This window comes from Uloborus diversus, chromosome 7 (assembly GCF_026930045.1).
Source record: "Uloborus diversus isolate 005 chromosome 7, Udiv.v.3.1, whole genome shotgun sequence".
Taxonomy (NCBI): Eukaryota; Metazoa; Arthropoda; class Arachnida; order Araneae; family Uloboridae; genus Uloborus; species Uloborus diversus.
In genome coordinates this window covers 156,549,031-156,562,110 of record NC_072737.1, presented here as the reverse complement: position 1 = coordinate 156,562,110, position 13,080 = coordinate 156,549,031, and the positions used below count along the sequence as shown (strand labels likewise).

The window sequence follows — 13,080 nt, the reverse complement described above, 5'->3', positions numbered from 1 at the left end:
TAAATTAAACTATGATTTTTTAAAGTATTTGTCCCATAATGTGAATAGAAGTTTAAAGTCAAAGAACATATTTTAAAGCATTTTTTAAAAATAATTTATTTAAGGGTTAAGATTTAGAAACTGAATGATCAGGCACTGCGAAGTGATTACGAATTTAGGGCCCGAAGTTGAGGTTTGAAATGCATATGTTTTAGGAACGCTGCATTTTACTCAATTAGTAACTGCCAGGAATCTGAAGGTAGTAACATTTTGCATAAACAGCACTTTTTTGAAAAAAAATACTTTTTGAAATAATTTACTTAAAAAAAATCTTGATAATAGCAAAAACTAATAATCATTTGAATAATTTTAGTCAAACTTAATAGTAAAGTATATTTATTTCCCAATAACTTTAATTCAATAAAATATCTGATTCCTTAAATTTTATAAGGTATTGGCTATAAGTTATTGGTTATATGTGTTGATCTCAACGTTTTTTGTTTGAAAGTTTACTTTAAGACACTTTTGAAAATCATAGAACACACTTTGTCCTCTTATGAGTGATACAACTGCAACATACGAATAACTTTCCCTACATTGTATCATGGGGGTCCTTAATGCAGCGTTGATGATATTTTCACTTAATAGCACCAGAACCTCGCTATTCTATAGTTGAACCCCAATTTTACGTTTTTCAAAGGACTGGGTTAAAAATCGTAAAATACGGGATATGCATAGCAGTAATTTTGATGATGGGAAAAGCGTAGATTCGGGGACATAAAGTTGGGGTTTTACTGTATTTCCCTCCTTTTCCGTTACACCCTCCTCTCCTAAACTATTGTTGTGTAGCATAGAAAATAATCTTTTTATTTTATCAAGGTCTTTCACATTAGGCGGCTCGTACGGGGGAGGGGAGCAACTTTCCCCCCACTCCCAAAAGGAAAGGGGCCTTGGACTAAGTTTTGAGAGTTAAAAATTAATGATCGATTGAAAAGTAATATTTTGCAAGGAAGATTGATCAACTTCCTGAAAATAAAGAATAAAATTTCCATTAAAAAATAAATAAATAAATGAGTAAATGGGACTTTTTTCATGTTATTTCATGAGAATGGAACTTTTAATTGGAAGGAGGAAATCTACGGTGGTCATCCATCCCGATTTTTGAGGCCACATTTAACATTTTTTAGAGGGCATTTAATCAGTAGTAATATAACCCAATTAATCGGAAAAAAAAATCTTCAGAGGCGCTGACCCCTAACACCTGTTACTTCTTTTGACCTCCCCTTCCCCTTATTTGGTGCATCAGTCGCCTATGGAGGAGCTAAATTTACCTAACAATTCAAGATTATGAAAACTGAAAGAGTATCATATGAACTGAAGTCATCATGCAGCAAATGTTTCTTGTCCAGACGGTGTAATGTTTTATTACGCGGTAGTTCAATCACAAAAGAATCAATTATTGAGTTGCGAAAAACTTATTGCAATTTACCTAAATTTCCCTAGACCCTTCATTTTCAAGTCTCAATTGAGTTATATGAGCTCAAACATAAAATTCGTAGGGAAAATTGAAGCGCAGATTTTATCATACACAGCAAATGTTTCCTGTGTAGGTGTGTCATTACGTGGTAACTCAATTGTATAAGTAACACTCATAGATTAAAGAGCAAATGTTATGTTGCATTACATAGTAACTCAATTACACAAGTAACTCATTAAGTAAAGAGCAAATGCATTGTAGCTTTGCATGGTAACTCAATTGCCTAAGTAACACTCACTGAGTGAAGAGCATATGTAATGTTGCATTACATGGTAACTCAATTGCATAAGTAACACTCATTGAGTAAAGAGCAATTACATAGCAATTTACTTAAATTCTTCATTTTCCAGTTTTAATTTCGTAATATGAGTTCAATCATAAAGTTCGTACCAAAAGTTTAATTTCAGCTTTCATCATTTTGCAAATGGTTCATGCGTAGACAATGTGGAATGTGGTGTTGATTACATGGTAAATTGTATAAGTAACACTCATTGAGTAAAGGGTGAATTTATAGATATTTACACAAATTTCCTTTGAATTTTTCAATGTCAAGTCTTGTAATTGAGTAATATGAGTTCAAATATGAAAATCATACCAAACAATTTATATCCAATGTTTATCATTCAGCAATTTTTTCGTGTGTGTTTCTTTACGTGGAAACTCAATTGTAAAAGTAACAATCATTACATAAACTAATAAACATTTACCTAAGTTTCTGTAAATATTTCTGTAAAGTTTTTCATGAATGAAAAAAATATATATACCACACAAATTTAAAGAAAAGTCATTTATTCTTCATAAAAGAATTTTACTTTAATTCGGAACTGTTGCTTTCCAAAACAAAAGAGGAAATAATCAGGATGTATAACCATTCTGATGGTTTGAGTACATGATTGCAATTCTGTCACTCAGAATAAATACCTTTCATAAACTATAAATAAATTTAAGAGACTTCAATTTATATATTGATCACAACACAGACTATGTTTTTGCTTATTATCTACAATGTATAATCTTTAATCATAAAGCACAATAGAAAATCTACATTCCATAGAAGTATGTACAAGATGTATCACGAGCATTTGATACATGCCAGCTATTTAATTTTTGACTAATTTTCAATTTATACATTAAATAAGCAGAACAGTAAACACAGGCCTGCATCTTATAACACCGGCAATTTGAGTGCAGATCCCAGGGAAGTAACCAGATTTTTGTTTCGGAGGGGGTTTTTACCAAACATATTTTTTTGAAACATATATATGGTCTTCAAATAATCAGTAACCCAACGTTATAAAGCACAAAAAATTGCAAATTATTGCAAAATGGATTACTGATTATTTGAAGTTTCAGAACAAAGGTATTTATTTGTTATATATATGGTCTATCAAATTTGGTTTCGTGTGTATTCCATTGATTTTTGTTGCAATAGATTAGCAAAATGGAAGGAGGGGCTGTTCTTACAAAACGTCATATTGTTACATAATATATGAATTTCTCAATAACTACCTTAAACACACAATGAATTTGTTCAATTTTTCAGTCATACTAAATTCATTTCCCAAATAAAATTGAAAAAATAATAATAAAAACAATATTATTTTTGTCACTAAAAATAAATAAAAAATAAAAAAATAATGGAGAACATTTCTTTGAATGAAAAATTTCGGATGGGGTTTGAACCTCTATAAATCATCCCCTTGCATACGGCCCTGGCAGATCCCAACTTTGACATCAATTGTTAGGGACTTGAGTTTTAGGAAAGGTATGAGAAAAGACCAGAGCTACGGAGTAGTATGGAAACTGAAAGACTCCGACTCCGAAAATTTTAGAGCTTCGACATCGACTCCGCAGCCATGGTAGATTGCGGACTCGAAGGGAAACCGTTCAAATTCGGACTCTTAGTATTTTAGAAATATTGAGAAGAAATAAAACTGGAAGGAGTGAAGACTTTCATTCGTGAAGCCAAAACCCCAAGTCACGTGATAAATTTTAAAGCAAGGCATTGGAAGAAATCAGGTTTCTTTCGCTTGTTTCAGTCAAAACACGTGCCAACCATTCGTCGTTGTTGAGTCACGTGGACGTGTGGTCTTTGGGTAAGCTTTTGCTATGCCAATGATTGGATTTGCTCCCTCCATTTTACTTGCTGCTCTAAGTTTAGAACCCTTTGACTCCCTACTCCTAGTCCAACTCCACAGGCCTAGAAAGAACTTGACGAAAAATCCAACCCCTTGACTCCCAACTCCTAGTCCCCAACTCCACAGGCCTGGAAAGAACTTGACGAAAAATCCAAGTGACTGATCACTGGGATTTCACTTTTAGTCATAAGAATTTTTGCATCAATCACTAGGATTTTTCGCTTAGTTCTTTTTATTTCCTCCCATGTCATTAGAACTTTTCATTAAGTCATTAAAATTTTTTAGTAATGTTCTGGGTTATTTTCCCAATCGTTAGCATCTTTCATAGTTGTATTTAGGATTTTCTCTTCAATTCCCGTAGCATTTTTTGAATAGTTATTTGTATTTTTCATTCTGGAAATAATTTTTACCTTTTGTGCTAATAAGAAAATTCCCCTTCTTTAAAAGAATTGGTTCTTAGAGTTTCTCTTTCAGCTCATTGTAAGGATTTCTCCCCCTTAGATATTATAAAAGGATATTAGTTTTTTTTTTCCTCAGTCATTCTTATGATTTCACACTTAGATATTACACTTAGATCTTAAAATTTTCGCTCCAATCATTCTTAGAATTTCCCCCTTTAATATTAGTTAGCTCTTAGAATTTTTCCCTCAGTCATTTTTAAGATTTCTCCGTTGGATATTAGAATTAGTTTTTAGGATTTTCCCCTCAGTCATTCTTAGGACTTCCTTGAAAAATTGTAATTAGTTCTTTGAATGTTTTTCTTCAGTCATTCAGAGAGTTTTCCACTTAGATAACACAATTTCTCAGAATTTTCCCCCTTAGTCATTCTTGAAATTCCCCTTAGATCCTGATGACTAAGTTCAATTAGCTCTTAGTAATTTCATTTTATTTGTTCAAATTTTTTTAGTTCTCAGAACTTTTCTCTTCAAGTGATTTCCAACCAGGAACAAAAAACAATAAAAGAAACGTTACTCAGATTCTACGATTGCGCAGTTTTCTTCGCACATAGTGCACAGACGCAGAATTCAAGAGACGGATTTTTCGTTGCTGTTGCTGTGAATGTAACTTCAGCAATAGTCAGCAGAAATTTCGCTGAAGTTATTGCATTACTTTTCTCCTTGCCATTGTGGCTTTTTACTTGGTTCACAGGATATTTTTTTTCGTTTAGTCGTTACTATTCTTCTGTCTCTGAAACTTCTCTTAAGGAGTTACGATTCAAGCGAGAAGGAGTTTTCTGGCAGTAATTAGATTAACTTAATTATTGTAACCAACTCCTTAGTCATCAGGATTTATGCTTCAATTTTAGGATTCGATCAAATTTATGGTGTTCGCTTTCATTACATTTCACCTATTTGCACTTGCCTGTTTATAAAATTAGGCCTGTAAAAAATACTTGCAAGAAAAGAAGACGATCTAAATTCCAAAATAGTTCGATGATAATTCTCGAAAATATCAAATCTATTCCTTTTGCGCATAAAATTTTTAAAAAAATTAAATTATAAAATTTACAAAATAAAATAAATGACAAATGCTTGTTTTTAAATCACTGTTTGATACAATTTGTTGCTTGTTTGACATAAAATGTAACCAAGATCTTTGGTAAATTATGCAAGATCATTAATGATCTAGCTTGAAAGACATCACAATAGGTACAAAAGAATAGTCGAGTACAAAATTTGAAGTATGGAAATGAATTGAGACAATAAATCAGCATTATTTACCAATGTGTTTCTTACATGAGTCAATAATACGTTTGTTCTTCATCCGCAGTATTGCATTGGAATATGCTTAATATTATGGGTCTAAATTATGATAAAAATTTATTATATTATTCTTTATAAATATATATATAATTATATCAAATAATAAACATATTTTTGTTTTAATCGGATATGACTTTTTCAATTATATTTACAATGATGTTGTAATTTTGTCATTTACCAAAAGCGTGACATAAATAGCAGACTTTGTGCCAGCTTTTAAACTGTTGTAATCTTTACACAATTATCACTCGGTTTTGTGGGTATTTTTTATTGATAGTTATAGCTATATATTAGAGAATTTATGTTTTAAAAGATTTCTCGGTTTACCATCCACATGAGTTTTAAATGCGGATTGCTCATGTGCAAAGTACGGGCACAGGGATGCTTTCGGCAATAAGTTCCTGAACACGTTCATTTAAAACAGTTATGTGACAAATGTTCTGCATGAAATGATTATTAACAAGTGATATGTAAACAGATGATAACTTTTTTCAATTCACTTGCTGAGTTTCATTGGTTCAACAGAAAAATGATTATGAATTTTTCCACTTGTTTCAGTTTTCACCATCAAAAGATTACTTGTTCAAAAATTAATGTCTGTGAGGATTCAAGAACAATTTCATCTCAGACCAGAAGGTGATGATGCTTCAGGATCATTGCCATTAGTTTGTTCTTTTCTGGAATAAACATAAGGCATGTAGCGATGATTGGATGACCCATCACTGGGATGACTAGGTAGTGGCCTCAGAGTGCCTACTGGTGGAGGACACGAAGACATATTGTTCATCAGCATGTTGTACTGACTTAGTCCTGCTGACAGCGAGGATGGGTTGCTATTTGCCCACTGTTGGATCACTTGGGGAGGAACCATCATGGTTCTAGACACTGGGTATAGGTGAGGGGGCAAGCAGCCCGCCTGAGAAGACAACAATGGATATGAGTCCGGTGAATAGCCTGTAGGTCCTGGAGGCCTCCAAAAGAAAGGAGGCCTCGTGGTTAGTCCAAGCATTTCTGCTTTCTCCCGAAGCAACAAACAGTTGAGTTCTTCTCTTTCAAGGTCCAGGAATGGCCTGAGTGGAGTTCTGGAGTAAGTGTGCTCGGTCATGAGACTTTCCATTGTCTCCCTGGAAGAGGAGTACATGTTTAGTTGCTGTAGTTCAAGACTGAAATCAGACAGAAGATTTTCTATAAGTTTCACAACAATGCAAAGATATATTTCTAAACAAAATAGAAAATTTCCTCACAAAAAACATTTACATGAACTTTTTTTTTTTTTTTGAAATTTAATAGGTCACCTCTAAATTTCTAACTCCCGGAAAAACGTTTAAGATTTTCTTTTTTAACAATTTGCATGTCCGACAAAGAAAAATAAGTACTAAGTTAGATGGTCATTAATATCAATGCAAGCAACAGTACATTCTCAACGCTAATGATAGCTCTGAAGATTATCTGCTAGTTTTTTTTTTTTTTTTTGCTGAATATATAACTGATACATTGCTCTTGTTTACGTCACAATCTTATTGCTTAAAAAAAGCGGATTAGCAACAACGACAGGAGGAATTGAAATCCGCTTAGTAACCCTAAAGATAGGCTCCGAAATTACATCATGTGGTTGCAGTTAGTAACATATCAGCAACCACATGATGTTATTTCGGAGCAAAGGAATATTAACCAATCAATATAGTTTTAGAAGTCTTTTCAAGAAAATGGCTATTCGAATTTTATCGGCATTCAAGTGACCCCACCATCCAATGATGGTAGAGGGGATACTCTTTGAAAGTTTGTTCCCCCTGTTAATGTCACACCCGAATATACTCGGGATGACCTCTGGGTTTTAATATTGAGTGGGCGTAAGCTTGTCACCAAGTTGGTTAAGGTGATATTTTATCAGACATAACTCAAGAAAACGGAACAGATCTTGGTAGAAATCCGGCGCCATATTTTATGTTAAATTTTATTATTGCGAAAGGTAATAGTTAATAATAATAATTATCAGATGCGTGCATCAGACATTGATATGAACTTTCCCTAACACCATTAGCATAGGATGTGACTACGAGAGATTCATTATTCACAATTAAGAAAGAACTGCTTATGCAAAAGATCATTGTCCAAGTAGGACATTCATTCCTAAGTTTTTAAAACACAATTAGCTACTTTTTGGAACGGGCTAACCTAAAACAAGAAAAAGATCCCTAACACTGAACACGAAAGGAACAAAGAAAGGTAAGAAGAAACCCTCATCGAGAGAGATTGAATTTAGCCATCCATCTTCCTGTGACAGCTATTTATCGGCGAGCCTAGATCACAGACTCGGATGCCGACGATCTTCCCTCAATAGCAGGGTCTGGGCTGAACACCTTGGCCAAGTAGGCGGGATGGACTGTCAATCTTTATCACACGTTTGGTGCTTAGGTCAGAGGCTTTTACGAACCCTCAAGAATGATGATAGTACGCTTTTGACTGCCTTATTTCTCGTTACCACTCTTCCTTTCACGTATGTGATAAAATTGTTGCTATTATGGAATATTTTTCTTTATTGTTTTGATTCGTGCAATGTGTTTCGTGGTAATGGTCGCGCACTTTGCTTCCTTATTGCAAATCGAAAGTAAGAATGAAATCCCTCGTGGTAGATTTTCAAAAAGAAAACTCAAGAAATTGCTTTCATACGAATCGTCAATTTAATGTTAGCAATATTTTAGAATGGAGATTACCAATGAAGGTTTTTGCAGTTACTTTTTAATAGCAATACTGTTGTGAATAAAGTACTCAAGATAGTTACTGGTAAATAATTTTAACGGTCTAAAATTATCGTGCGGAAACTAGTGAGAAGAAATTTAGCCAAAACTTGTTCGTGGTCAAACAGCACATAGACAACGGAGCTGACCAACTCACTCACAAATCGCAAAAGCTTGGTATCCGGAGTTTTCTGTTAAAGTAGAAATGTAGCTGAACTTGGCTACATTTGGCAATTTCTCATCAAATTTGACTCCAAAAATTAGTTTCCAAAAATGAAGCCAGCCTGGCGATATCTCACCAATTTCTCACCAAACCCATAGAACTCATTGTTAAAGCTGTTGCGAAGCAGGGGAAAACTGCTAACATGTGAAACTTTAAAAATAAAGGTACTGAGTCAAAGGAATAAAAGCCAAGTTTAACAAGATTGCAACAAACTAAACTCAAAAACACACAAACATAACATCAATGTGCAAAACTTGTAACAATATATTTGTATTGCATCCTCTGTATAAAAACCTGATTCTTCTGAGAGGACATGACCTAAATTCATTTAACCTAATCTTTCAACACAAACGCAAACCACGAAACAAATTTACAAACTGCGTTTACCCAGATTAATATTAGACACCCTTTTCACGCTAACCCAACCCTCTTTGCTTATGGAACTAAAATTTACCTGCTTTAAAGAAAAGCTCAGCAATTCGGCTTCCCGAGGGAAATTCCCAAATACTTCCCAATTCATCCCATTAACGCAGAAAGGAACTCTCTTTTCAGCAACATGTCGTTAGCGAAACTGGAGCATTCCTAATCAAATAAGTACCATCTATTCATTATTCGGGGCAATACATCACGCTGCCTTGTTGCCTGTTTGAAAACTACGTTTGAAACGCTGGCAGCTCTAAGGATAGTGTTATTATTACTGAAAATGAAGATCTGCCGAAGAGGGGCTTCCGTTGCCGACTAATTTTCGATGGATGAGGAAGTGTAGACATACTTTTATGAATATTTCATAGGTTGCAGTGGTTATTTATTAACTGTCTTCTCTTCTATTAGAAAAGTCATATCGCTCCGAATAGGCAAAGAACAATTGCTCACAATGTTTTGACGAAAAGTTTCTTAATTCATTCACAGGTAAAAATAAACACACAAGTAAGTAATAATTGAATAATAGCAACAAGACAACAACAACAGAAACAATTATTATTAATAAATTAACTATATGTTGAAAATGCTTAGCGGTATGAGTATAAGAGCGCAACACGACGCGCAAACACGCGCTGACAAAATAGAGAAATTAAATGCAATTCAGATCTAAAAATCTTGAGAAAAATGTTAAACTTATGTTTAACTCTGATTTTTAAAGAAAAGGTTATCAAATATAGAGTGTCGAGACTGGAAAAGAGAGAAAAAGAACAATTTAAAAAAAACTTTTTCAAAACCTGACTACAATACTTGGTAATCAAAATTTTAATTTGTCAGAAACAATGTCAAGTTTTTAGTTTTCTAATGATTTTTAATGATATTATTACAATACGATGTGTTTTTCCATTTTTTTTTTTTAATGAAAAGTTGACTAAAAATTACATTCATACTTAAAATGTTATCTGATTCAAGATGCTCACATGTTAAAAAGTTATTTTTTAACACTAGAAAAGTTTAAAAGAAGCTTATTGTACTTATTCCTTTTTTAATTAATCATTTTTTTAACATGCTGCATCAAGCCCTTCCTTACAATATGCCTGGATGCTATATGTTTTTGAGCCCTTAGTTTTACTTGCAATCTATCAACTTCAAGCATTTCCATGTTCAGACAATGCCTGTTTTCAGCTTTTAGAACATTATAGCTAGTCAACACATCCTCCCAAGTAATCCACACCACAAAAAGACTACTTTTAGTATCCGGAACATTAAACTGCTACATTTGCTGCTCAGAAATTCAGCACGGGAGAAGGAAAAAAAGGGAACGAGACAGAAAAAGAAACCCCACAATTTTCCATGGTGTGGACAGAAGGGTAGATTTCAAGCATTCCTAAAAAAAAAAAAAAAATGTAAACAAGAAGACTAGGCACAGTTTTAGTAACTCATTCCGGCAAACTGTGGGTGGCAAGTGTCGGATGTCGGGACACGGGCCATTGCCGGCCGTCATCAGAATTAACCATCTCGCTGTTGGTAAGCTGATCTTCTGAAGATGGGGCTGGATGAAAGAAGGCAATTAACAGCCTCGACAAAACGGACATGGAGACCGGTGCTGGGATTAAGGTTTCCATCTCTGTGGGAGGTCTAGGCAGGGCGACATGCCAACAAGTTAAGTTTGTTGAAACTTTAATTCGGACCATGAAAAAGAGAACGATCTGGGAGGAATTCGTGGTACTTTTTTGATGAATGTGTTTATTTTAAAATGTGCTTCGCACATTAGCGTCATCCTGCTAAATGCTGCAAGTTGAAGTCATCAACTTCCGTCTCTGTTTACAAATTATTTTCCTTGAGCTTGTTCCCCGCATGTGATGTGAGGTTTATTTTTGAAAAAATTGCCGCTCCGTTGCTGAATATGATTTAAATGGTTTTTGCTTGAAATTTTATTTAAAGAAAGGATATATCTTCCTTGAAATATTGTTTGTCGCTTAGGCTGTCCTAAATTTTTGTTGGTTGATTTACCAAAAACAAAAATATCACTTATTTTCAAGTGAATAACAGTGGATGTGTTGTGACATTAATTTTTTACACTACACTGTTAAAAAATTTCCGGAAAATTAACGGTAATTGTTACTGGCATCCATGTTGCCAGTAACTATTACCGTAAAAATCAAATGTTACTGTAAAATTTTACGGTTTCCTCGGTAGGCCACAGCAACCAATCGGAGCTGGGATCGCTTATTTCTCCAGCATAAATTACCGTAAAAATCAGCGAAGCTACGGTCCGCCATTTTACAGTAACAATTACCAGAAAATCTTCCTGAATTTTCAACAGTGTATTTACGACTTGTATGGGACACGATTTCTTCATAAATTACTTTAATTATCTTTACTAATAACAAAGCTGAAAGTCATCGTCTCTGTATGTCTGGATGTCTGTTCTGCGCCAAGCGTCTAGACCGTTCGGTCAATTTCCATGAAATTTTGCACAAAATTACACTGTAAAAACGATTCAGAAACGTTCCTGGAATATAATAGGCAGCTGATGTGCTCAATTTCTGCCAGTAACATATCTCGCAAAAACCAGGAACGTTTTCCGCTAAAATTCAGTAACCTTCCTAAAAAATCCAGAAATCTTCCCATTTATAGCCAGTCGTGTCTCCAGAACTTTAGAGTAATCTTAGGTAGTGACAATATAACAGTTTAGCACCTTCCTGATTAATCAAGACAGTTGCAAAAGCAGTACTGCAAAAATGGCCCAAGCTAAGCCAGCATTGCAAGTATTAAGCATCTCGCTTGATTGCAATTCTTGCAAAGCTGCGTTGTACATACTTATTTGCTCCCTTTGGAAGTTTAATCAGCATGGACGAGCCGTAACTGAAGGCAAGCCGGTACATCTTATAAATACTTTTAGTTAATCTTAAAACTGGGAGCTAAAAATATTTTTTATAACAGAGAGAAGTCTGCATTTGGACAACTTGTAACCATTCAGGAAACTTTTTGATGTTGATACTCAATATTTCCAGGAAGTATATAAAAAACCTATGAAATCCTCAAACGTTACACGGAAACACTCAGGAACGTTTCGGAATTTTTTTACAGTGTATTTCGTAGCATAGAAGTGAGCACTTCGAAGCGAATTTTCAAAAATTCAATTTTGTTCCCTTTCTATTCCAATTTTAGGCCACCATTGGTGGGTTTGATTCTCCTGCAGCAATATCGAGCGAATTACCGTAACATAGACAAGTAAATTCAACGATTTTAGTTGGTTATTTAATTACTCTCTAGTTTTAAAATGTCGAGTAAATGTAATTTTCTGATGAAAATTGAGATCAAAATGAAATCGTGGGACACATTTGGTTTGAAAGAATTTTAAAGTTATGCGAATACCTTATCTTCTGAAAGAAAATGTTTAACATCATCAAAGAAGAGATTCTGAAAAACATAAGTCTTTAATAATTTAATGGTTTTCATCAAATATGAATTAAAAACCATATTGATTTTTTAAGTACCAGAAGATCAATCAACAGATATTGCTTCTACTTTTCTCATAAGTATCATTTTTCATTCGAAAGAATAAATCATTTCTCGGGCACAGAATAGTTATCAATATTAATCATGAATTTGAAAAAAAAAAAAAAAAAAATCATAAGTTGTGTAATACTCATTCAATATTACCAGTTATTCAATTATTTTAATTGTCAATAAGTTTCTTTGAATCGCAATACACATTATTTAAAATACATACACTTTCTATTAAATAATCATATGGTCTTACCTCTCTAGTTCTGTGAGCCTCGATGAGTCCCGAAAACCTTTGGCAAATGGATTGCTATCGATTTTAAGTTTCGTTATCTGAAAAAGAAAATTGAAAAGTTTTAAGTTTGGAATATATATATATATATATATATATATATATATATATATATATATATATATATATATATATATATATATATATATATATATATATATATATATATATATATATATATATATATATATACAGTAGATTTTGTTAATAATGTTTTAAGACATGAATATTTTATTAAAATAAAGTAATTTAGCACACTCTAAAAAAAAACAATTTCAAAAATGACGAAAAAGAACTCAAATTTGTACATATCTCAAGTCAAAATGGCTCCGACTATGTGATATTCAAATTTGAAACATTCAGATACTCATCAAACACTCAAATCAACATCTGCTCATTTTTGAGGTATTTTTGCTCATTTTTGAATGCGTAATAATTTTAAAATTGAGTATTAACCGAGTTATGTACTCATTTTTG

The 13,080-nt window shown here is 33.4% G+C and overlaps 1 protein-coding gene across 1 annotated transcript in view; it reads right to left on the bottom strand.

Annotated features, from left to right (window-relative positions):
• Positions 1 to 5,653: 5,653 nt before the first annotated feature.
• The window catches only part of LOC129225954 (T-box transcription factor TBX20-like), a 62,860-nt gene continuing 55,433 nt past the window's right edge, over positions 5,654 to 13,080 (bottom strand). Inside the window, exons 4-5 of the mRNA XM_054860507.1 lie at positions 12,568 to 12,644; positions 5,654 to 6,541 (exon numbers count right to left, since the gene is read on the bottom strand). Of these exons, the coding sequence (XP_054716482.1) occupies positions 6,037 to 6,541; positions 12,568 to 12,644 (582 nt within the window). The 3' untranslated portion in view covers positions 5,654 to 6,036. The remainder of the gene's footprint in view (positions 6,542 to 12,567; positions 12,645 to 13,080) is intronic.